The sequence below is a fragment of the Heterodontus francisci genome, chromosome 23, assembly GCF_036365525.1.
Source record: "Heterodontus francisci isolate sHetFra1 chromosome 23, sHetFra1.hap1, whole genome shotgun sequence".
Classification (NCBI taxonomy): Eukaryota; Metazoa; Chordata; class Chondrichthyes; order Heterodontiformes; family Heterodontidae; genus Heterodontus; species Heterodontus francisci.
In genome coordinates, this window is record NC_090393.1 from 33431724 (window position 1) to 33457354 (window position 25631).

Here is a 25631-nt window from a genome sequence, read left to right on the forward strand (position 1 = left end):
TGAGGAAACGAAAACGAAGCTACAATGAGATGACTCGCAGGCCTGTGTTCCGGGCCTATCCGGTGAAGCCAAACCAAAAAACTGATTTTGAAAAACAGGCAACCGCGATCTAACAGAGCGAGAGCGAATGCTTGCGAGCAGCGAGCGAACGCCGTTAAACGGCTGCTCTACCCCGTCTCTTTTACGCGGCTTCTCCGACACGAGCCAATCGCTCCCGAGGCGCCCCGTTTGATTTTGCGAGTCACATTTCCTTTAAACGGAAGGATATTCTCCGCCTTCAGGTAACCTACGCTCTCCTCGCATTCCTGCAGCTTCTTCCTCACAGTCTCCACCTCGCCTGCATCTTCCGAATCGTTAAAGCGAACGTGAGAAGGTTTTGAATCTTCAAACTCCTCGAACAATTTGCGATCCCCGAAATCCAATTCCACCTTCTCAGCGGCCATCTTGTCACAGAGCGGCAAGTAACGTCACCGGGTTAAAGGACGAAGTTCAGGGTGCAAGCGATTGTGACCTAACGGCTGGTTCCATGGCAAAGAAGGAGCTGCTTGGCCTAACTCAGTGATCTAGAGTTATTAGCGACTGATTATTACTGCTGCTAATATTAATGCAGTATTGTTGTCTCATTAAGTCGGAGAGCTGTATTAATGAAGCTCTTTTGGATATAAAGACCAACTGTTATGCGGAACTGTCAACATGAACAAAATACTAGGAGCGTGTTATGATCAAACACCGGCTAAATTTTTAAACCAAAAATGAGTGAGGTTCTGGTAGGCCTAGAATACCTTTCTGATAAAGAGTCATAATAGGGGAGACACTCACCTTTCTCCCACAGATGTTGATCAACCAGTTGTGCATTTCAAGATTTACCTCTTTTTATTTTGGAGTGTCTCTCTGAATGGGAACTGTGACCAGCTTCATTGAATAATTCTGTTCCTCCAGGCAATGTGGCAAAAAAATGAACCATGGCATCTGTTGAACGGTTTCCCGTGTGTTTACCAGAATGGAGTGTGGGTATCAGGAAATTCAGATTTGTATTCTTGAGTCCACCCCATTCAATTAAGGTGTGTCAAGATTTTCAGATGGAGGTTGGTATTATTTAAAATACAATTAAGATTTTTTCATTGTATTTATATAAAGTTCCAAAGTCTTACTGTTTTGGATGATAAAATAATAAACTTCACGGAATTGTTACAGCAGAGAAGGAAGCCATTTGTTCCATTGTGTCTGCACCGGCTCTCCGAATGAGCAGTTCAATTAGTGTCGTTCCCCCACCTTCTCCCCGTAACCCTGCACATTCTTCCTTTTCAGGTTATGGTCTAATTCTCTTTTGAATGCCTCAATTGAATGTGCTTCCACCACGCTTTCAGGCAGTGCATTCCAGATCCTAACAACTTGCTGTGTGAAAAAGGTTTCCCTGATGTCGCTATTGCTTCTTTTGCCAATTACCTTAAATCTGTACCCTCTTGTTCTTGATCCTTTCATGAGTGGGAACAGCTTTTCCCTATCTACTCTGTTCAGACCCCTCATGATTTTGAATACGTTTATCAAGTCTCCTCTCAGCCTTCCCTTCGCCAAAAAAAACAGCCCCGACTTCTCCAATCTATCCTTGTAAATGAAGTTCTTCATCCCTGGAACCATTCTGGTGAATCTTTTTTGCACTCCTTCCAATGTCTTCACATCTTTTCTAAAGTGCAGCGCCCAGAACAGGACACAGTACTCCAGTTGAGGCCAAACCAGTGTTTAATACAAGTTTAACATAACGTCTTTGCACTTTTACTCTATGGCCCTATTAATAAAGCCTAGGATACTGTATGCTACATTAACCGTGCTCTCAACTTGTCCAAACACCTTCAATGACTTCTGCACATATACAGCCAGGTCCCCTGTCCTGCGCCCCCTTTAGAGTTGTACCCTTTATTTTATATTGTTTCTTAGCGTTCTTCCTACCAAAATGAATCAAATAGTCTTTTGGTAGTACAGAACTTGAGTATTGCTGAAAATAGAGACATGTTGTTGAAGCTTTTCGTCTTGCACTCATCAGGACAATCCACAAGAATAACCAATGTAAGGGAAAACAACAACTTATACTGTATGAGAAGAGAGTGCTGATTGGTTGACAAGTGGACTCTGGTAGAGCTGTTGCCATGGAGAATGCACCAGTTTACAGTGACTGACAGTTAACTGCCAAGCTTTGTTTGAAATTTAAACCAGGCAGCTTGACTCTATTGGTCAAGGCATTTCCCTGAGGAATGAACCAGCGAATGGCTGTCACTTATTTTGTTTAGCTGAAATAGGTGCAGTGTTTGTACATATTCTTTCTGTCTGCAAAGAACAGGGCCTTGTGCCTTAATATATGTATCTTCCAGTATGTGCAAGTGCACCACACTGCGAGTCCTACTGACAATCTTAAATTGGTTGTCAGCGTAATTCTTAGCACACTGAGGATTATTTAGCAAATGTTGTCCAATCGCGGAATCACATCTAATGTTGGACACTGTTTGAGTTTTGCAAGCATGGGCTGGTTGGGTACAGCCTGTACCTTACCCATTGCGAACAGCAGAATGGACATGTTGTTTGATACAATCCGCCAGTCTTTGGGAAGTATGGCCTATATACATAGCATCACACTGGCATTGAAATTGGTATATCACATTACTCATTTGTGTGATAGGCAGGCCCCGACTGGCAGATCGTATCAAACAACATGTCCCTTCTGCTGTTCTCCTGGCAGGTCAATAAGCAAACTCCAACTGACTCTGGCCAAACAAAATGAAACTAAAACCTTTCCAGAGGCAAGTTGTGTGACATCTATAAATCCTGGCTTGTCACTTCCTTGCAAATAGCTCTCCAGGTCAAAACACAACCCCCTGCTGGGTTCTTTGCAAACAGGTGCCTTCCAGTAAAACTTGTTTATATTCAGTCCAAACCTTCTAACTTCAGTTGAGGTGTTACTGTCTATAACCTGGCCAAGGAGGACCCAGCTTTTTGGTCCCGAGCTAAGGAGGCAGGTGAAGAGCATGATTGAGCCTTTATGGAAGATGTTCCTAGTAGTGAATGCCACCTTCTGCAACTCTTCTACAGCAAAACAAGTTCACTGGCCTGTCCACGGTATCCAAGGAAATAGAAAGCTGCTGTACTTTGCAACAATACACTAGAATAAACATTTATCCTGGTTGCATTCACTATTCCTTCACTGCATTAAGTTCAATGCACCAGCTATGTGCAGGAGTCACCAAAATACACTCTTCTTATCTAGTAAGCTTTATTCACAACTGACTAATATAGGGAAGTAATGTTAGACTCAGGTCTAACTCTGCTCTCTCAGGTGGATGTAAAAGATCCCATGGCACTATTTTGAAGAAGAGCAGGGGAGTTATACCGGGTGTTCTGGCCAATATCTATCCCTCAATCAACATCACTAAAACAGATTACCTGATCGTTATCACATTGTGGGAGCTTGCTGTGTGCAAATTGGATGCTGCATTTCCTACATTACAACAGTGATTACACTTCAAAAAAGTACTTAATTGGCTGTGAATTGATTTTCGCTGCCTTTGTCTGGCATTAACGTCCTCAAAATGGTACTAGTATGCCCTTTGTGATAGCCCATGGGATAGCTGTGGAGGGGAAACTTGGGGAATGCCTGCGCAAAAGCATATCAGAATAATCTCTAAATGGGTGCCTTGATTGCAGTGCAGGAGAGTTAGTTGTTAAGTGACAGCATTGAGTTTGTTGCCAAAGGGGGACCATAGTGGCAGGAGTCATTTGGTGAAGTGTATCACGGGAAGAATACCTGCCCCTGACACACTTAATACCACAAACCACGGTGTAAAACTGATCCGCAATTTAATAATTATTAGCTGATTGCAGTTCAGCTCTTCCAATAAAACTTGTTTATATTCAGTCCAAACCTTCTGGTAACTTCAGTTATGCTCGATGACTGAGGGAAGAGAGTGGTTGATTTGCTATCTAATGAGTTTATTTGATGTTAATAAACTATGAAATGATGAAGGAAACACCAATTTTGAGGTTTTTAGATTTGGTATGTCTTGTAAATGTATATATCCTAAAAATTATTAATGCTTTCCAGAATTGAAACGCTAATGCCTAAAATTTGACTCTCATTCTGCTACTGAGCAAATTTCATCATTGCTTTCTTTTGGGCCTCCTTATCTCGAGAGACAATGGATACGCGCCTGGAGGTGGTCAGTGGTTTGTGAAGCAGCGCCTGGAGTGGCTATAAAGGCCAATTCTGGAGTGACAGGCTCTTCCACAGGTGCTGCAGAGAAATTTGTTTGTTGGGGCTGTTGCACAGTTGGCTCTCCCCTTGCGCCTCTGTCTTTTTTCCTGCCAACTACTAAGTCTCTTCGACTCGCCACAATTTAGCCCTGTCTTTATGGCTGCCCGCCAGCTCTGGCGAATGCTGGCAACTGACTCCCACGACTTGTGATCAATGTCACACGATTTCATGTCGCGTTTGCAGACGTCTTTATAACGGAGACATGGACGGCCGGTGGGTCTGATACCAGTGGCGAGCTCGCTGTACAATGTGTCTTTGGGGATCCTGCCATCTTCCATGCGGCTCACATGGCCAAGCCATCTCAAGCGCCGCTGACTCAGTAGTGTGTATAAGCTGGGGATGTTGGCCGCTTCAAGGACTTCTGTGTTGGAGATATAGTCCTGCCACCTGATGCCAAGTATTCTCCGAAGGCAGCGAAGATGGAATGAATTGAGACGTCGCTCTTGGCTGGCATACGTTGTCCAGGCCTCGCTGCCGTAGAGCAAGGTACTGAGGACACAGGCCTGATACACTCGGACTTTTGTGTTCCGTGTCAGTGCGCCATTTTCCCACACTCTCTTGGCCAGTCTGAACATAGCAGTGGAAGCCTTACCCATGCGCTTGTTGATTTCTGCATCTAGAGACAGGTTACTGGTGATAGTTGAGCCTAGGTAGGTGAACTCTTGAACCACTTCCAGAGCGTGGTCGCCAATATTGATGGATGGAGCATTTCTGACATCCTGCCCCATGATGTTCGTTTTCTTGAGGCTGATGGTTAGGCCAAATTCATTGCAGGCAGACGCAAACCTGTCGATGAGACTCTGCAGGCATTCTTCAGTGTGAGATGTTAAAGCAGCATCGTCAGCAAAGAGGAGTTCTCTGATGAGGACTTTCCGTACTTTGGACTTCGCTCTTAGACGGGCAAGGTTGAACAACCTGCCCCCTGATCTTGTGTGGAGGAAAATTCCTTCTTCAGAGGATTTGAACGCATGTGAAAGCAGCAGGGAGAAGAAAATCCCAAAAAGTGTGGGTGCGAGAACACAGCCCTGTTTCACACCACTCAGGATAGGAAAGGGCTCTGATGAGGAGCCACCATGTTGAATTGTGCCTTTCATATTGTCATGGAATGAGGTGATGATACTTAGTAGCTTTGGTGGACATCCGATCTTTTCTAGTAGTCTGAAGAGACCACGTCTGCTGACGAGGTCAAAGGCTTTGGTGAGATCAATGAAAGCAATGTAGAGGGGCATCTGTTGTTCACGGCATTTCTCCTGTATCTGACGAAGGGAGAACAGCATGTCAATAGTCGATCTCTCTGCACGAAAGCCACACTGTGCCTCAGGGTAGACGCGCTCGGCCAGCTTCTGGAGCCTGTTCAGAGCGACTCGAGCAAAGACTTTCCCCACTATGCTGAGCAGGGAGATTCCACGGTAGTTGTTGCAGTCACCGCGGTCACCTTTGTTTTTATAGAGGGTGATGATGTTGGCATCGCGCATGTCCTGGGGTACTGCTCCCTCGTCCCAGCACAGGCATAGCAGTTCATGTAGTGCTGAGAGTATAGCAGGCTTGGCACTCTTGATTATTTCAGGGGTAATGCTGTCCTTCCCAGGGGCTTTTCCGCTGGCTAGGGAATCAATGGCATCACTGAGTTCCGATTTGGTTGGCTGTATGTCCAGCTCATCCATGACTGGTAGAGGCTGGGCTGCATTGAGGGCAGTCTCAGTGACAGCATTCTCCCTGGAGTACAGTTCTAGGTAGTGCTCAACCCAGCGGTCCATCTGTTTGCGTTGGTCAGTGATTATGTCCCCCGATTTAGATTTGAGGGGGGTGATCTTCTTGATGGTTGGCCCAAGAGCTCTCTTCATGCCATCATACATTCCTCTGATGTTTCCGGTGTCTGAGGCCAGCTGAATATGACTGCATAGGTGTTGCCAGTAGTCGTTTGCGCAACGCCTAGCTGTTCTTTGTGCAGTACTTCTGGCTGCTTTAAGTGCTGCGGATGTTAAATCGCTGGGGGCTTTCTTGTAGTTCAAAAGTGCAATGCGCTTAGCGGCTATGACAGGTTCCAGCTCTTCATTATGAGATTGAAACCAGTCTGCATTTCTCTTCGCACTTTTGCCGTAGGTGGTCAAAGCTGACTCATAGATGGCATCTCTGATGTGGGCCCACTTGGTCTCAGCATCCCCTGTGGGAGTGTTTTGAAGGGCTGTTACAAGTGAATTTAGAAATTTTTGTAACAGCTGTGGGTGAGAAATTCTGCTCGTGTTGATGCGCGGGTGGCCCTTCTGCTTGGAATGATGCAACTTCTTTGGTCTGAGTCTAACCTTGCTGCACACCAGGGAGTGGTCGGTGTCGCAGTCCGCACTGTGGAAGCTGCGTGTGATTTGAACACTGTTTAAGGCGGCTCGCCTTGTGACAATGAGGTCTAGCTGGTGCCAACGACGTGATCTTGGGTGCCTCCATGAAACCTGGTGACAGGGTTTAGTGTGAAAGAACGAGTTGGTGATGCAGAGGTTATGATAGGTACACAACTCAAGCAGTCTCTGCCCGTTCTCATTCATCCTTCCAACGCCATAGCGCCCAAGGCAGGAGGGCCATGAGTCATGGTCGGCCCCAACCCTGGCATTAAAGTCCCCCAGCAGGAATAGGTGTTCGGTGTTGGGGATGCTGCTAATGATGTTATGGAGTTGTTCATAGAACTGGTCTTTAGCTTCAGGTGCGGAACAGAGTGTTGGAGCATAGATGCTGAGTAGGTGTACTGGACCAGAGGTGGTGAGCAGTCGGATGGACAGTATGCGTTCCGAGCCATTTGAGGGAGGCTCTATCATGCTGAGCAAGGAGTTTCTGATGGCGAAGCCCACTCCATGCTGTCTTGGTTCTTCAGGATCCCTGCCCTGCCAGAAGAAGGTGTAGTCTTGCTCTGCTAGAGAGCCACTCGCGGGGAGGCGAGTCTCCTGAAGTGCTGCAATGTCCACATTGAGTCTACTGAGCTCGTTGTTAATGATGGCGGTCTTCCGAGAATCGTTGATTTGTGTAAGGTCTTCCGACAGGCCAGGACACATAGTTCTGACGTTCCAGCTTGCAAAGCGAAGGGCTGGTACCTTCTTTCCTTTTTTCATGTTGTTTGGTGCAGTGTATCAGTCCACCTTTCGGGCAATGACCCTGAGCTCCAAGCACCCATTGAAGCAGGCAGACTGTGGCGGGACAGAACCTTATTGACCAGGGGCTGCCCGGTTTGAGGCGGGCGGTAGCTGTCCAGTGAGGTGCAATGACCTCTCCCACCGACAAAGGCAACCCGTGGCGCCCAGTTTCTACGCCAATTTATCTGGACTTATAACCCGTAACTGCTGCCTTCCGTGTTGTTTCAGTCGCTGTGAGGCAACTATGGAGTGACCTCTCCATGGCGCATGCCTGGGCAAATTTATGGAGGTTGAGAGTTGCCCAGTCGTCAAAACCCCCCTCTCGGCCTTTCTGGTGGGGTCCAAAGGAGTGCAGGACACGACGTTTGGCACCAGTATGGCTGCAGGAACTGCCGGAAACATGCCAAAGGTGACACATGACCGCCTACGGGGTTCCGCTCCGGATTTTCTGTTAGGGTTTACTCCCTTAGCCTTGGTCTCTCCCGAGACGCCCACAAGGCAGTGGGGTTGTTGGGGCCCCTACACAGGTGTAGGATGGTGCCGGTGGGAGGAGGGGATGCAAGGGGGAGGGGTAGAGGGAGGGGGTGGGGGGGGTGCAGGGGAAGGGGGTGCGGGGTGAAGATGGTGCGAGGGGGGGGCGGGCTGGGACGGGGTTGTGAGGGGGTGAGCTGAGAGGGTGGAGCAGGGAAGGGGATGGGGGTGGGGTGGAAGGGGGGTAAAGGGGGGGGGAGGGGGGGTGGAATCTGGTGCAGGTAATAAGCCATTTCCTCAGTGCCCACCATCGACGTCCGGAAAGCTCATCCACGTCCTTCGGGAGGTGAAGCATCATTTGGCAGACTTAGAAGTGATTACATTTGCTAAGGGTTTTTTTTTGCAGTGGTTTAAATAAAGGCATGCAGCATTGCCGACAGTGCGCTGCAGATGCTCTCCGAGCCATCTCCCGCGGGCGCTTTGAAGTTGCGGCCGGGGGGGCCGTTCGTGGATGTTTTGGGTGTTCGGGGCACCTTTTCACAGGACTTCTCTCGGGTCCCGCAGCTCCTTCTTCACCTCAATGGACTTACCGCATGCCGTGGCTGCAGACACTCTGGACTGCTAGCGACGGCTGTCCCACACCGATATTCCGGCCGTTGGCCGGAACTCCCGCGCTTTTAGAAACTTTATATATAAGATATTGCTTTATATATAAGATATTAGTGTGATTTGACTAGGATCAGCTGTTATTTTCTACTTGCCACAGAAACATAGAAAAACATACCAACATAGAAAATTTACAGCACATAAGAAAAAGAGCTATCCAGCCTAATCCCACTTTCCAACTCTTGGTCCGTAGCCCGGCAGGTTGTGACACTTCAAGTGCACATCCAAGCATTTTATAAATGTGATGAGGGTTTCTGCCTCTACCACCTTTCAGGCAGTGAGTTCCAGATCCCCACCACCCTCTGGGTGACTCTTCAACTCCTCTCTAATCGTTTTGACAATTACTTTAAGTCTATAACCCCCTGGTTATTGACCTTTCTGCTATGGGAAATAGGTTCTTTCCATCCACTTTATTTAGGCCCCTCATAATTTTACACACCTCAATTAAATCTCCCCTCAGTGTTCTCCGTTCCAAAGAAAACAACCCTAGCCTATCCAATCTTTCCTCATAGCTAAAATGCTCCATTTCTGGCACCATCTTCGCAAATTGCCTCTGTACCCTCTCTAGTGTGATCACATCCTTCCTGCAATTTGGAGATTGACTTCTTGTCTCTCAGAATTATTAATCTTTTCTCATAGCTAAAATTCTCCATTCCTGGCAACGTTCTCGCAAATTGCCTCTGTACCCTCTCTAGCACGATCACATCTTTCCTGTAATATTGAGATTAACTTTTTGCCTCCCATAATTATTAATGTACTTTGGGTAAAATTTCTGTACTGATTAATACTAGCTATCCATTATTAAAAACCTACTGCAGCTATGCACTTCCAATCCACAAACCTTACTTCCTGTTTTCCACTTTTTCGTTACATTTATCATTGTACTTGCTATATCAGCTGTTACAATATAGATTCTAGTCGCAAGGGGCTGTGTGGATTGAGTTTCTGAAGTTTCTTTCCCAACTCTGTCATCAGCTTGTTCATTAAAAAAAAGCAGGTTATTCATACATACATATAATGACATATGTTATCATGTTGTGTTGCATAGTGAATAATTTTGTTTTATAGAGGTTTTCGGATTTGTTAGTGTATTTTGATTATTTCTAGATGGCATCCAACTTCACGTACATACATTGAAATACTGCTCGAAAATGCACTCAGTAAGGGAAATGTACTCGACATGCTTTTAATTTTGAACGTTTTATTTAGCATTTGGGAGAGAGGAGAAGACTGTGCTGCAAATCATAGCTATGCTTAAGGGTCACATACATTTTCAGTTGGAAAATTAAGTAATTTTTGGTCAGCTGGATGTCAAACATGCATGAAAGCTCATCACTGTCCTTTAAGAGTTGCCAAATCAAACTTGAAAAATGCACAAGTACAATTTTGTCTTATATGGTACACACACTCTCGGTATGAACATGTCCCAAATTCCTTAGCCTAGAGAAGTTCATTAAAGGTTTGCAAAAACTAAGCATTTGGGATCCACAAATGTGTATTGGGATAGTACTCGACTTTAATGGGCTAAAATCGCACAGCTTTGCACCACAGAGCATTGGTTGGCTTCCCACTGCTTGTTCAGCTGGGATTACTCTAGCTGCTAGAGCCTTGGTTAGCAGTGAGTTGAATCAGAAGGTTCTCAGTGTCCCCAGTGACAGATCTACCCCTCCACGCCTCATCAATGAGTCAGGTTGGCTGATAATCAGAAAGTTGCAGACCTGTCTTGCTCAGGTATTGGCTTATTACATCTCATAGAGAATTACTTGAATAAAAATGAGATATGATGCATGGAAAACTAACAAAAAAGAAAATAAAACAGCAAGGTGTATGGATTTTATGTTTAATAATACATTTCTTAGATTTTTTAATTCCACTTTTCCTCACCTTTAGGACAACTTGATTCCTCTTTTTCTTGGTGCTGATGTTGTTGCAAAAATTGGCATCCGCACTGAAAATCATCCAAGAATTCATGCAAAATTTGCGAAGAAAGGATTGGCAACTAAGCTCAGCTTTAGTTCAGGTACTACATTAATTCTCATTTGAAACCACAAAGTAGAATCTATAGGGCTACTCAAAAGAGTTTGCAAATCTGTAGAAGGAAAACATTTCTTTTAGGTTTGACTACTCACCTTTAGCTGTGTCTTGCGTTTACACAAGATAGTTAAGGATGACGAAGAAAATTTAGCCCATCTTAGTTCATCAGTCCTAGTTGGTCCATGTAGAGTGAGCCTAAAGGCCTCCCTTTGCCTCTTAGCCAATTGTTTCCTAAATAATTCCATGGTGTTCACCTCACCCTTTTGGAAGTCCATTGCATATAATGATCATATAGTGATCATTCTTTGCATGAAGAAAAAAAAACTTGCTAATATCAGGCCTAAATCTGTTTTAACTAGTTTGAAACTATGTCCCTATTGTCCTACTCACACATCTTCATTTAACATTTTTTTTTAGATTTATCTTTTATACTTCAATATGATTACCTCTCAGATGCCTCATTTCTAGTCTGAAATATTTCTCCAGTTTTTTTACATAATTCAGACATCCGGCTGTAGCTCTTCTGTGCACTATCTCCAGGGTTTAAATGCCTCTCTTTGTTTTGGTGACCAGAACTAGACACAGTACTCTAGATGTGGTCTAAGCAGAGTGTTATACAGTTTGATCATGATTTCTTTGACTTGTAATCTACAATTCCATGACCAGCTTTACCTCTTTTACATGGTGTCATTTCCCAGGCTGGCTATTCCTTTCACTATGACCTCCCCACCCTTGATGATAGTCTAGCCTCTGCTGCCCTTGATATCTACAGGTTGTCCACAAAAAATGTTGATTTCTGCCTCCTCCCAGATTGGCTCTTCTTTCTCTCTCTTTTCACTCGGCAGATGAAGTATATTGTGGGAAAGTGTGAACTTGTCCACTTTGGCTGGAAGAATAGAAAAGCAACATATTATTTAAATGGAGAGAGATTGCAGAACTGAGATGCAGAGGGATCTGAGTGTCCTAGTACACGAAACGCAAAAAGTCAGTATGCAGATACAGCAAGTGATTAAGAAGGCAAATGCAATGTTGTTTATTGCAAGAGGAATGGAATATAAAAGTAGAGATGTTTTGCTACAGTTGTACAGGGCATTGGTGAGACCACATCTAGAGTATTGTGTACAGTTTTGGTCTCTTTACTTAAGAAAGGTTAGAATTGCATTGGAAGCAGTTCAAAGAATGTACACTCAACTGATTGCTGGGATGAGGGTTATCTTATGAGGAAAGGTTGAACAGGTTGGGTCTGTATTCATTGGAGTTTAGAAGGATGAGAGGTGATCTTATTGAAACATATAAGATCCTGAGGGGACTTGACAGGGTGGATGTGGAAAGGATGTTTCCTCTTGTGGAAAAATCTAAAACAAGCGATCACTGTTTAAAAATAAGGGGTCACCCTTTTAAGACAGATGAGGAGAATTTTTTTCTCTGAGGGTCGTGAGTCTATGGAACTCTCTTCCCTGGAGAGCGGTAGAGGCAGGGCCATTGAAAGTTTTTAAGGCAGAGGTAGACAGATTCTTGCCAAACAAAGGAGTCAAAGGGTATTAGGGGTAGGCAGGAATGTGGAGTTGAATCCACAAACAGATCAGCCATGATCTTATGGAATGGTGCAGCAGGCTTGAGGGGCCGAATGGCCTACTCCTGCTCCTAGTTCGTATGTTCATATTTATGATTTCTGAAAATATTTGTTTTCAGAATTTCGATTTGAAGGACTGAAGATACCAACTATGGTGAACAATTTGTGGTTTTACAGCATTCAGGGACTGTTTCGAGTTGCTTTTGAGATGTACACTAAAGAGCAACAGTTAGAAGTCCTTGTTGTACTTCAGGTATTACTAGTAATTGAAAATATGCCCATTGTAAAAAATTCAGCTGTTGAATAGATCACAACTATGATGCATTATTTGGCATTAATTATAGTTCTTCATGTAATGCGACGTAAAATGATTCCTTCCTCATTTGCTTTATTAATGTGTGTGTTGTAAAACAAAGCTATAGCACTTTACAATATTCAAAATTTATTTTGACATTTAATAAGCATATTATCAATTAAAATGTCAGTTATAAATGTATTCAGCTACAGTGAGAGTGCAAAGTGTAACATTAACATGAAGGACCAAAGTGAAGGATTGTGGGTTTAGATTAATGAATTGATATGTGCCTTGACAAACTGCTGAATTCCTTACTTCAACTGCATTGAAGCAGGAAGTGTTAAGCCATGTTTTGTGAAAAGTAGTGCAATTCTGCATTCAATCAAACCAAATGGCTATCTGAGACTTTGGACTACCGTAATAATATTTTTTTTCCTTGTGGTAGGATTTGTGGAAAGCAAGAATAAATGATCCCATTCTGAATCAAAAATATGATGTTAAGATTCTGCAAAACATCCCGAATGAAGAACTACTTGAAAATCGCCTTCCTGAAATAAGGAGCCACAAAGGTTTCACTGCATTACATTCAAACATTCAAGGTGCTGATCTGGTACCTGATATTAATGTATATAGGACAGCTGTTTCATCTTTGGATTGTTCCTCCAACAACAGTATTACTAATCAGCATGACCATAATTATTGTGTACAAGAAGAAAAATTTTTACAAGAAATTGAAGAACCATGTACAGATAATTCATTGTGCATAGAGGTTTTGGGTTATGATTCTTTGTCTATCAAGTTTAGATCAGTTTATCAGGCTTTTAAAATTTTACCATTGCAAATACAAAAGGAACATGAGAAAACAATTACACTGTTACTTGATTTTGTAGAACTTCTAATAAGTGAAACCATATCGGCACAGAAGTTGGCTGATATGATGCTGAAACTTCTGACCCATCTTCAAGATGCCATTATCAAATCAGAAACCACTGAAATGGGGGTTAATTCTATTTATTGTAGTCACATGCTTTATACTGTAAGTAATTGGTTGGGACATCAGTTTTATTCTGCGAATGCCTCTATCAGCAGGCAAGTAGAAGAGTTTAAAACAACCCACATCGACAGAATCTCAGACTTACCACCTGCTGAGGAACTTGTAGACAAATTATTTCCTGAAGCCATGAAGGTTTTGCTCTTAAGCTGGATGGGGCTTGATGATGATTCTGCCTTGTGGAAACGGCAAAGTGAATATCCTATAGTGCTGCTTATATTAGAGTTTGCCAACCATAATCTAATCACTGGTGTAGCTCATGTTTTGTATTCTAGCTTGATCTGTAAATAAGTTAAATAGGAATTTGGACAGTATTTAATGTAGATGCCACTGCTTCAATTTAGGTATCTTTTAAAAAAGCTGAATAATCCTGAACAGTGAAAAATCATTTTGGAAGTCTATTCAGGTGTTTGGAGATGTTATTTCACTAAACTTCCTTTATCGTAAACTCGGTTTGTTGTTGGGGGTTTTGGGGGGGGGCAGGGGGGGATTATGAGCAATAGGCTATGTGTGAGAAAAGCAAAATACTGTAGATGCTGGACACCTGAAACAAAGAGAAAATTTTGCAAACAAACAGCAGGTCAGCATTTGTGAAGAGAACAGATGAGTTTATATTTTGGATCTGAACCTTGTTTATGTTTGGACTGTAAGCATGATTTGGATACTAAACTGTAGATCCATCAAACTACTTTTATTGTCTGAAAAAGCGTCCCTGTATCTATGAATTGCTTCTTAAATTTTTCTTACAATTGCATTGCTATTTTCATTTCTTGTCTATTTTCACACTAATAAAGTATAATAGTATTTTATATTAATCTTACGCCTACAGACAGTTCCAATTTAAATTTCTCTGTACACATTTATAATGGAAACTGCTTATGCAAATTTATCATGCTGTAATTGCAACCTCAGGCACTGACTGTAATTTTAACTATGGCCTGAGTAGGGAACCCATTACATCTTTCCTGCTAGGTGAAGAGAGCAGATGGAGGATCTGGGACCGGAAGAGGCTGTTTAAGGCAAGTTTTCTTTTAAACTTTTTCCTTTTGGGACCAGGAGCAAATATAGGCCCCACAAGGAAACTTTAGGTCTCCCATGCACCAACCTCATCCACTTCCTTCCTGCAAATTCCTCCTGAAATGCCCTCCTCATAATTTACCTTCTTGCTGGTGAGGTTCTCTTTTTAGTGCCAGCTGGCAGCTTCCTGCCACCTGAATTTCCACTCCCAACTGCTGGCCAGGTGCCTTTTCTTGCCTGTTTCAGGCAGGCAGCTGACCAGTGGCATGCAGATGAGGCCCGGGAGTTAAAATTTCCCAGACCTTGTGCTGTGGGTTGGCACTCACTGTTAGCTCCGATTTCTGCTCCTATCTAGAATTGGTGCTTTAGACTTGACTCTCATATGCAACACCATGAAGATTGACCAATATATCGATTTGTGGTAGACAAAGTGTATCTTTGAGAAGTGAGATTGGAGGGTGAGGGATAATTGGACTGTGGAACACAGGTGTAATTCAGTCCCTAGTTTAAAATTATACATTGTCTTTTTTATATTTTCATTATAAATTTCTGTTCACAGAATGGAAATTGCCCATGTAAACTTGTCACCGTGCAATTTGACCCCCTGCTAAATGTTCTTCCTTCCTTTCCTGAAAACACTGACCATACTGGCCTACAGCTCAAGATCTGCTTGCAGCCCTTTGGCACCTTGGAGCAAGTTGACCTTTATTCTAAGTAAGTGCCTCAAAAAACTCATACTTGACCTCTCTGTACTTGAAAACTACTAGCCCATCTAATCTCCCTTTCCTGTCAAGTCCTTTAATCTGTCGTCACCTCTTATATCCGTGCCCATTTTTGATTTCACTTTTTCCAAGTACTGATGCAAAGTACCAGTCCAAGATGGAGCTTTGTGTCTATGATATATACTCACCTGAAGACAGGTGAAGTTTGATTATTTAGCTTGTCTGTCTGATGGATAAAGATACTGCCTGGTGTACTATTTAAGCTGCCTGGGCCAGAAAGTCCCTGGCAGGAATTCCAATTTACCGTGTGTTACATGATCTCAACTGAGGTAAAATTGAAGTATTATTGCTCCTGATCACTATCCAGTTGCCACTGAAAGAACTTGCATTTATATAGCATTTTAATAACCTCAGGAAATTTTATAGTGCATCATAACAAATTAGTTACTTATGAAGTGCAATCACTGTTATGTAGTCAATTAATATGCACACAGCAAGGGCCCACACACAGTAAATCAGATGAATGTTCATTTAATATGTTTTTTGATGGTGTTGGTTTTGGAAAGAATATTGGCTAAAATAGCACAAGTTTGTGCACTTCATCAGTGGCATATGAACAGATGGGTAGACATCTTAATCACACTTAATTATCACCATCGTTTATCTCACTATTCTGCTTTCCTGAAGGTGCTTACACCTTGCTGTGATATGATTTCATAAGCAGCAGTCACAATCCAACAACTCATCTCAACTTGAGTGTTGGTATGCTATTTAATTATGGGGCAGGGATTGCAGCATTAGTTGATTCTTCTCACCAAAAAAAACAGTTCCAGTTGGAGTTGATAGATAGTGATTTGGTGGGTTAGGAGCTGCATGCCTGGAATGTGCACAACTCTGCTCCTGAAGGAAGGGAGAAGAGGAAAAAAACTACTGTGTGTGTAAGAGAGAAAAATCAAGATTGCTGACAGTTTCTACCTTTTTACACCAGCTGGCTCTTGAGTAGGTGAGACCAGTCATTACTTTCTTGCTGGCTGGTTGGTGAAGAGAGCTAGATAGTGATTAGGAGAAGGGGCCCTTCCTATTGTTTCCTTCCTACTACCTTTTGAAGACAAATAAGGGTGGCACTGGAATAAACTTCTCAAAGCTGTCCTGGTCCAGTTTTATTTTATTCTTTGTCTCATCCGGCACTTGAACGAAAACCTTTTTCTCTTCCTTTCAGGTGTGAAGGATCGCAAGCTACAACTCATAGGTAGCAATGCCTCTCTGGACTTTTCTTGCCCTTCACTTTGCTCTGACCCCATCCCTTTTTTTAATCTCACCCTTTGCTGTGTATTCACAATACCCTCCAACCTTCCCCTCTCTGACCCTGAATCTGTCCTCAGCAAAGGCCTCAGCTTCATCCTCTTATATCCCACATCAAATGAATTTTGAGCTTGGCACGACACTGGTCTCTTCCGTCGCCTTCACCTCAATACCCAATTCTTTGACCAGGAGTCTTGCCCCCACATAGCAGACCCTTTTTCCCATCTACGGTATTCTCACTCCACCTGGATTCCTTCTCTAGATCTTTTCACTGAGAACGTGACATCGGCTGTCTCAATTTCTCCGCTCCCCTCACTCACTCACAACCTCTGCCTTGCAGAGGCCAAACGCCAACTCTCCAACACTTTCTCCTACCTCCCCCAAGACCATGACCCCACTACCAAACGCCAAGCCATCATCTCCAGGACTGTAATAAAAGCAAAATACTGCAGATGCTGGAAATATGAAATAAAAACAAAGTGCTGGAAATACTCAGCAGGTCTGGCAGCATCTGTGGAGAGAGAAGCAGAGTTAACGTTTCAGGTTTGATGAAAGGGCACTGACCTGAAAGTTAACTCTGCTCTCTCCACAGATGCTGCCTGACCTGCTGAGTATTTCCAGCACTTTCTGTTTTTATCTCCAGGACTGTCACTGGCCTTATCCAGGGCTTCCAACCTCAGTCCCCCAGTCCTGAAGAACCTGCTTCTTTCTTCTTCCCAAGATCCACAACAGGACTGCCCTGGTAGATCTTTTGTTTCCGCCTGTTCCTGCCCCACTGAACTGATTTCTTCCTATCTCAACTCATTTTTTCTCCCCTTGTGCAGTCTCTTCCCACCTACATCCAGTTCTCTTCTGATGCCTTCCATCACTTTAACAGTTTCCAGTTTCCTGGCCTTAGCCATCTCTTCACCATGGGTGTACAATCTCTCTACAATGCCATCCCCCACCAGGACAGTCTAAGGGCTGTCTGCTTCTTCCTTGAACAGAGGCCCTACTGCTTTCCATCCACCACTACTGTCCTCCGCCTGGCTGATCACCATCTCACCTGGAACAATTTTGTTGTATAAAAAAAAAATCACTGTTGCGATATTATATGTTATTGGTAGCGTTGTTATAGTTCCCTTCATAAAGGTCTCGGAATCTCTACCTGGCTGAACATCAATTTTATTTATATTTACATTCTATTTACACTGTCAATGAAGATCTCTAGCTAGCGCTTCTCATCGTGCTTCTAGCTCCTGCCAAGCCTAACTGCCCATGTGACTATTACATCATCGCTATGGTGGGAGGAGTTACTCTCACTGTCTCAACCATTAACCCTTTCAGATCCTTATACTACAAACTTCTCCTTTAATTCCACTCGATTCCTCCAAATAAAAGGTGTTACTATGGGTACCCACATGGGTCCTAGCTATCCCTGCCTTTTTGTGGGACATGTGGAACATTCCTTATACAAGTCCTACTCAGGCCCCCTCCCTCACTTCCTTTTCCGGTACATTGGTGACTCTATTCGTGCCATTTCCTGCTTTCGCCCTGAACTGGGCAATTTCATCAACTTCGCTTCCAATTTCTACCCTTCTCTCGCCTTCACATGGTCTATTTCTAACTCTTCCATTCCTTAAGTTTTCTGTCTCCATTTCTGGGATATGCTATCAACGAATATTCACTAAAAACCCACTGACTCCCATAGCTGCCTCAAACTACAGTTTCTCACACCCCACTTCCTGTAAGGACTCCATTTCATTCTACAAGTTTCTTCATTTCTGTCACATCTGTTCTGCTGACACAACTTTCCATACTAGCACCTGATATATCTTCCCTTTTCTCAACCGAGGATTTCCCCACGGTGGTTGACAGGGCCATTGACTGTGCCTGTCCCTTTCCCGCACTTTTGCTTTCACCCCTTCTCCTATCCCAGAACCATGATTGGGCTCCCCTTGTCCTCAGCAGCTTCCCTATTCAATGGATCACCCTCTTTCATTTCTGCTATCTCCAGCGTGACACAATCACCAAACATCTTCCCCACCCTATCAGCATTTCATGATCTTGTTGAATGGTGGAGCAGGCTTGAGGGGCTGAGTGGCCTACTATTACTCCTAATTCATATGTTCGTATGTATTTTCAAAGGGTCTGTTCCTTCTGTGACACCCTGGTCTACTCCTCAATCACCCCCAACACCACCTGCCCTTTCTACGGCATCTTTTCATGCAAGTGCAGGAGATGCAACACCTGCCCTTTTACTTCTTCCCTCACTGTCCAAGACCCCAAATGCGCCTTCCAGGTGAAAAAGCGATTTCCATGTACTTCTTTAAATTCAATTTACTGTTTTTGCTGCTCATAATGCAATCTGCTCTATACTGTGGAGACAAAATGCAGATTGGGTGACCACTTTGCAGAACATCTCCGTTCAGTCTACAAGCGTGATCCTGAGCTTCCAGTCGCCTGTCCTATTAATGCTTCACCTTGCTCTCATGCTGACCTGTGTCCTTGACGTCCTTCACTGTTCAACGAAACTCAACACAAACTCGAGGAACAGCATCTCATCTTTCAATTGGGCACTTTACAGCCTTCTGGACTCTACTTGAGGTCAACAATTTTAGACGGTTTCCTCTTCGCAGGTTTTGGTTTCAATGTCTCGTTTTTCTTTTTTTTTTGCTTTTGGGCCAGCAGCTGTTCATCATTCTGCCATTCAGCTCTCCTCTAGATACATCTTTTGTTTCTTGTCCTATTATCACTCCCTTTGGCCCGGCACCACCAACCTTTTTGTCATTTAATCTGTCTTCCACCCTATCATAGATCTTCCCTTTTGTTCTTTTTCCACCCAACTCCCTTTCACTTGCTTAAAACCTATTACATTTCTAATGTTTCCCAGTTCTGATGAAAGGCCATCAAGCTGAAATGTTAAGTCTGTTTCTCTCTCCACAGGTGCCGCTTGACCCGCTCAGTATTTCCAGCAATTTTTGTTATTTCAGATTTCCAGCATTTGCAATATTGTGCTTTCGTAAGGGTGACACTGGGTTTCTCCAAGGTCACCAAAAATGAATCATCCAAAGTGCTGCTTGTATGGCAGCACTAATGTAACAAATATATAGCCCAATCAAACTAAAAGCCAAAAAAGCAATGAAGTCCCAACAAAAGCAAAAGGAACCTTCTCAATGAAATTATATCAGTGTCTATAAGACACTCTACACTCTGTGGTGCCCACCAGTCACGGAAGACATCAAGCATGCTGCTGGATAAACATGCTCCCAGACATGGACAAGACCACAGAAGACAGGCAGGCAGCCAGAGTGACCCACCCATCCTGGACCTTGTTACGATCATGTGAGGAGTCTTCGAAGGGCTCTCCCCTTTTCCTTCCTTGTTTGACCACAGCAGATTAATTTAATTTTTAAAGTGGGTATACATGTTTCAGAGCATGACAGGCCCCCACTTTACTTTCATTTTTAGTCATTTTTAGTTATTTTTTCTTCCTTTTTTTTTTTGCATTCCTTTTTACATTTTTTGCATTTATTTCATTTCATCTTAGTTTGTTCAGTTTGCTTACCCACTGTTTTTTTCAGGTTGTTTTTCTTCAGGTTTGCACTTGCTGATGTTCTATATTCAGTATATTCACACCTAATCTGTACTAATGCTTTGTCTTTCAAAACACCATTAACATATTGTTTGCCTTTGCTCTGTGACCTTTTGGTCAGCTATGTGGCCTGGTCCAATCTGCACCTTCTCCTTTGTTATCTCTTGCCCAACCCCCACCTCACTTGTTTATAATCTGTGACTTTTCTAATATTTGTCAGTTCCGAAGAAGGGTCACTGACCCGAAACGTTAACTCTGCTTCTCTTTCCACAGATGCTGCCAGACCTGCTGAGTGAATCCAGCATTTCTTGTTTTTGTTTCAGATTTCCAGCATCCGCAGTATTTTGCTTTTATTATACATGTTTACATGCCTGTGATCATAAAAAGAGCCAATTGGACAGGTTTTCTTGACTTTAATAAAGAGGCTTTATTGTTCTTAACCTGATCTAAGTAAAATAATTAATAATGCTCCAACTTTCACACACACATATACAAATAGATTAGAGTGGGGAAGGATAGATTGGTCGAATTAAAGTCCAGAGAAATAAAAGGGGTATAGTCTGTGGAGGTTGGTGACTCAGCTAGCTTCAGGCTGTATTCCATGGTTGAGCAACTTCCTTTTGGTGATCCTGAGGCTTCCGGTTTGAAGATCTGGACACTGATTCAGTGGTTCTCTGGGAGGTAGCAATGTGGCTGATTTCCTTCAAGGTGATCTCTGTTCTTTCCGGAAACTTCTCTCCTCTCAGTAGCAACCCCACCCCCCCCAAAAGCTTTAGTAATTAAGTTTGGTGAGCATCCATCAGTGAACAGACTAACACATTCAAACACATCAATTAAACCACCGAACACTACAGGCTACAGCAGGGAATATGCCTTGGTGCTCATGGTCAGCAGGCAGAGGACGAAGCTTGTAAGGTTTGAGTGGTTCATCTCCACCAGTTTAATATTCAGGTTTCCAGCCAATGGATTAAAAAAAAATCACTTGACCCAACATATTTTTGTGACAACCTACAAATTGCTATTTTAGCCAGGCCCAAGAGCAAGTCCACAAGATGATCCATCAAGGCCACTTGTTGTGCCCATTACTAATTGGCACAAGACAGTGACAGCCCTGGGACCTTACTGGTCTGCATAGCTCAGTTTTACTCACTGCATTTACCAGCTTATCTTTTAAGGATGCTCTATGTTATTTGCTTAATGCTCCTACATTATCTGTAGTTCCTAAATGGTGTAAATGTTATGATTATGTATTTTACACCAGAAAAGATAAGCTACGTAACTGGGAAAAGCAGAGGAATCATGAAAGACAAGATTCTTTTGCTTAACATTCACTTATCTTTTGCCTGGTACTAATTTTAGTCACGATCCATGCTGGTTGTTTGTGTACAACCACTTGAAACAACAAAGTAGCTATCTCTCCCTCCTGCCATCTAGCTTTTTAAAACAAAAATGCTCAGATGATGTTCTCTTTGCATTGTTTCCTCCTTTGAAAGGCCTAATATTTTGGTTCATAGTGCTCCCTCCCAAGTTGCACCAAATCTATGTCATGGAGGTATCACTCCTGGAGCAGCTCTTTGATTTCTGTTGAGAACTGGTGCTTTGAATCATTTAGGAGGCACTCACTCTGCAGCCATTCAACACTTGCAGGGGCCACAATGTGTTTCAGTATTTCAAAGGAACATTTCAAGAAGAAATTCAGTCTGTTTCTTTCCACCACACATTTAACCCTCCCTGTAGGTTATTTTTATGCTGAATACTGATTCTAAGGGGATACAGTACCCTGAGTGACAGCAGTCCTCCAGTACCTCATCCATTATTGTAAGCCCAGACACGTGTCTACAAGCTGCTGAATAGCAATCATGAATGAGAACAAATAATAGGTAAATAGATGTGCCAATGTTGGTATAGTCTTCCTCACCGTGAATCTTATCTGTTATATTCAGTCTTCCTGCTTTCCCCACCCTTCTTTGAGCAAATCCTTAGATCTTGTTGTAGAATCACATAGTCTAGGAATGGAGACTGCAATAGCTCTCAAAGTCATCAGTGTGAAATTAGCCCCCATTCTTCTTCCTGAGGGAGTCCTGCACTACCAATGGTGGCATCTTTCAGATGAGACATTAAACCGAGGCCCCACTTGCTCTCTCAGGTGGACATAAAAGATCCCATTGCATTATTCTGGTGTCTTGGGTAATTATCCCTCAATTAACATCACCAAACAAGATTATCTGGTCACAATCACATTGCTGTTTGCGGGACCATGTTGTGCACAAATTGTGCTCCATTTCATACAACAGTAAAAACTACTAAAGTACTTAGTTGGCTGGAAAGTGCTTTGGGACATCCCGAGCTCATGAAATGAGCTACATAAATGCAAGACTTTTTTTCTCATTCTCCTTCCCTCTTTTGCTGAAGGGATGGCAGGGGGATTTCTGTAGGTAAGCATGGAAACTATATTAGCTTTCCCAAGTGTGTTAGCCTAGACATTGACTTTTGGCAGGCTATTCTATAACTGACATTTATATAACATCCCAAGAGGCTTTGCAGGAGGAAAAAAAGATAAAAAGAAATAAAGGAAAAAGTGCAGAGCCACAGTGCAATTATTTGGGATGTGTCTGAAAGCTTGGTCAAAAAGAGGGGGCTTGAGAACTGGATAACCCCTTTCCTTTTAACTAACATACAACATATCTGTTGGTGATAGAATTACTGATTATGCTCACAGAGCATTCCTGATCTCATTACATTAGTGCTTGTATTGAAAATGATCCATTTATTGTCCAGAAAGCTTGATAATGAACAGTGCAATATAAAGCACTTTTCGGCACTGGATTAAGTACTTACATACAAACTAAATCCTAATTTACAACTACACAGTCATCATTTGCATTTCAAAAGATGAAAATAACTGTACAAGTTTTAGTACAAAAGCAATCACATAATACAGCAACATGAAGTATTACAACAAAATATGAATGAAATTGGACTGTTTGAATCCAGTCTGCATACATCACTTCAAATACATAAAAAGAAAAAAAATGATAGAACTTCCCTTTTCCCAGTTGCAAAACATTGCCATCAACTCTTTCTTCAAAGAAGTCCCAGTGTTTAGGAAGAGTAACTATCACAGTATGATTGTTGATACACCCAGTTATCTTTACAATCAAAACCTTTTTTAATAAATTATTTTGCATTGCAACAACCATGCGAGCTAGACTGCTAGCTTTTTCAGTTAACGGGAAAGTGAAAGTCAAGGTGAAGCTTTAAATTCCAACATGGACGAAGACGATATAAAAAAATCATGTACTTAAGCAAGTACAATGCTTGTTCTTAAATTGTGTCCATTCCTCTCATTGAAGAGGAGAAACCCAGACCCATGCCTCTCTGTGTGTGGGTTTGTGATCGTGCCATCTCATACTGAGCATCCAAATTCCTGAATACTTCTTCTTGCTGCTTTAGAGTTCTGAAACTTTCATCAGGATTTGGTATTGGAGTTCCTATCTCTTCCTCATCCTTCAAAATGAAATAATTACAATGAAATAACATGCCACTCCAGATAATTAAGGCCTCTCAATTTGCTTTTACAGTCACAAGTTGTGCAACCACAAGGCAGATATACCTCATCCCCACAACATTTTTAGGCTGAGGACATTGTGGGCCACAGAGCTTTCCATGGGCACCATCATATTGGCTCACAAGAACATAGGAACAAGGGTAGGCCAGACAGCCCATCAAGCCTGATCTGATATTCAGTAAGATTGTGGCTGATCTTCTACCTCAACTCCACTTTCCCGTCCTATTTACATATCCCTTTAGCGCCCAAAAATGTAACTGATCTGTCTTAAATATAAACAACTGAGCATCAACAGTCCTCTGGTGTAGAGAATTCCAAAGATTTGTAATTCTCTGAATGAAGACATTTCTCATCTCAGTTCTGAATGGACAATCCCTAATTCCATACTCTCCAGCCGGGGATACAGCCTCACAGCATCCACGCAGTCATCTAAGGATTTTATACATTCCAATGAGAACACCTCTTATTTTTCCCAACGCCAGAGAATATAGGTCTATTCAACTCGATCTCTCCTCTTGTGACAATCTGGTTTACCTGTTGGTTTACTGAGGCCTACTTAGGGTAGGTTCAACTGTTGCTTCTTTCTCACTCCAACGTCTGGTTGACTCACTGACTAGGTGAAAAGCCAGATGTGATAGCTGGATAAAGTGCCAACAGCAGAACAGTGCAACACTAAGAGGTGCAGAGTTAGTTGCTTTTAAACAGTTTAAAATATATTACTCAAGGGACTTTAAAATTAGACAGACCAACTGCAGAATCTGCAGTCCTATGCCATGGAATTTGGTTTGGGTTTTCTGCAGAAATTAGTCTCAAGGTCTCAGACATGATGGTCTCAGATGGTTTTAGCCATCCACTGCCAGATTTGACTGGACTACATATTGAACTATGTGGTCCTGCTCTCGTCTGCTCAAATTGTCCACTATTCCAGGATCACCTGGAACGCAAAGATATCCCCAGCTTCTTTTTTGTACTGCAAATCGCCTTCTTAAACCCCTCTCCCATATCTCCTCCAACAGTAAGTGTGAGAAGCTCATGAACTTTTTTGTCCCTAAGATTGAGACCATCCGATTAGTTGCTTCTGTCGTGTCCCTCCCTTCCACTAACAGGTCAAACTTCCTTTAAAGAACCCCACTAGCCCCGAACTCGCATCTTTCTCTTTCTCTCCCATCTCACCTCTTGCCCTCTCCAAGCTCATCTTGTCCATGAGTCCTACCTCTTGCTCCCTTGACCCTATTCCTACTAAACTGCTGACCACCTAACTTTCCCTCCTGGTCCCAACGTTACCAGTTCTCTATCAGGTGTTGTCCCTCTGTCCTTCACCCACTCCTCAAAAAACCCTTGACCCACCTTCCTTGCAAACTACCCTTCTCCAACCTCCCTGAAGGTGTTGTCACCTCCCAAATCCATGCCCGACTTTCTCAGAACTCCATGTTTGATTCCATCCAATCAGTTTCCGTCCCTGACACTATACCTAAAGTTATCAAAGCCACAAATGACATCCTATGTGACTATGACAAAGGTAAACCATCCCTCCTCGTCCTTCTTGACCTATCTGCAGCCTGTGACATAGTTGACCATAACATCCTCTTCCAACGCCCCTCCACTGTTGTCCAGCTGCGTGGGACTGCTCTCGCATGGTTGCATTCTTATCTAATTGTAGCCTTGGGGGACACCAGAGGTAGGTGCAGCAGCAAGAGAAGCCACTGAAGAATGAGGAGGGATGGTTTACCTTTGTCACAGTCATATAGGATGTAATTTGTGACGTTGATATGAGCTGTTTCGGTACTGTGGCAGGGGTGAGACCAGAGGTCTAGAGGCATTAATTAGGTGAGCATGTAGGTGATTGGTTGGTGAGTTTTATTTTTTTTTTCCCTCTAAACTAGGGCAGCAGTTTAAACTTGGACCGGGAGATACAAGTACTGTATTAAATTTATAGCTT

At 43.0% G+C, this 25631-nt stretch overlaps 3 protein-coding genes across 5 annotated transcripts in view; 1 reads left to right on the forward strand and 2 right to left on the reverse strand.

The window, feature by feature from the left end:
- Positions 1-461, reverse strand: part of zcchc8 (zinc finger, CCHC domain containing 8) — a 26245-nt gene extending 25784 nt beyond the window's left edge. For 2 of the 3 annotated variants that reach the window (XM_068055045.1, XM_068055044.1), the window contains exon 1: positions 267-461. In XM_068055045.1, the coding sequence (XP_067911146.1) occupies positions 267-443 (177 nt within the window). In that variant the 5' untranslated portion in view covers positions 444-461. The remainder of the gene's footprint in view (positions 1-266) is intronic. The other variant, XM_068055047.1, reaches the window with a different exon arrangement.
- si:ch211-110p13.9 (uncharacterized protein LOC562347 homolog) lies at positions 195-13971 on the forward strand. The gene is made up of 4 exons (XM_068055048.1): positions 195-1085; positions 10447-10576; positions 12283-12416; positions 12904-13971. The coding sequence occupies exons 1-4, from the start codon at positions 963-965 to the stop codon at positions 13798-13800; spliced, it is 1284 nt and encodes a 427-aa protein (XP_067911149.1). The 5' UTR covers positions 195-962; the 3' UTR covers positions 13801-13971.
- Positions 13972-22871: 8900 nt separating this feature from the next.
- Positions 22872-25631, reverse strand: part of rsrc2 (arginine/serine-rich coiled-coil 2) — a 59348-nt gene continuing 56588 nt past the window's right edge. Inside the window, exon 11 of the mRNA XM_068055049.1 lies at positions 22872-23631. Coding sequence (XP_067911150.1) covers positions 23449-23631 — 183 coding nt within the window. The 3' untranslated portion in view covers positions 22872-23448. The remainder of the gene's footprint in view (positions 23632-25631) is intronic.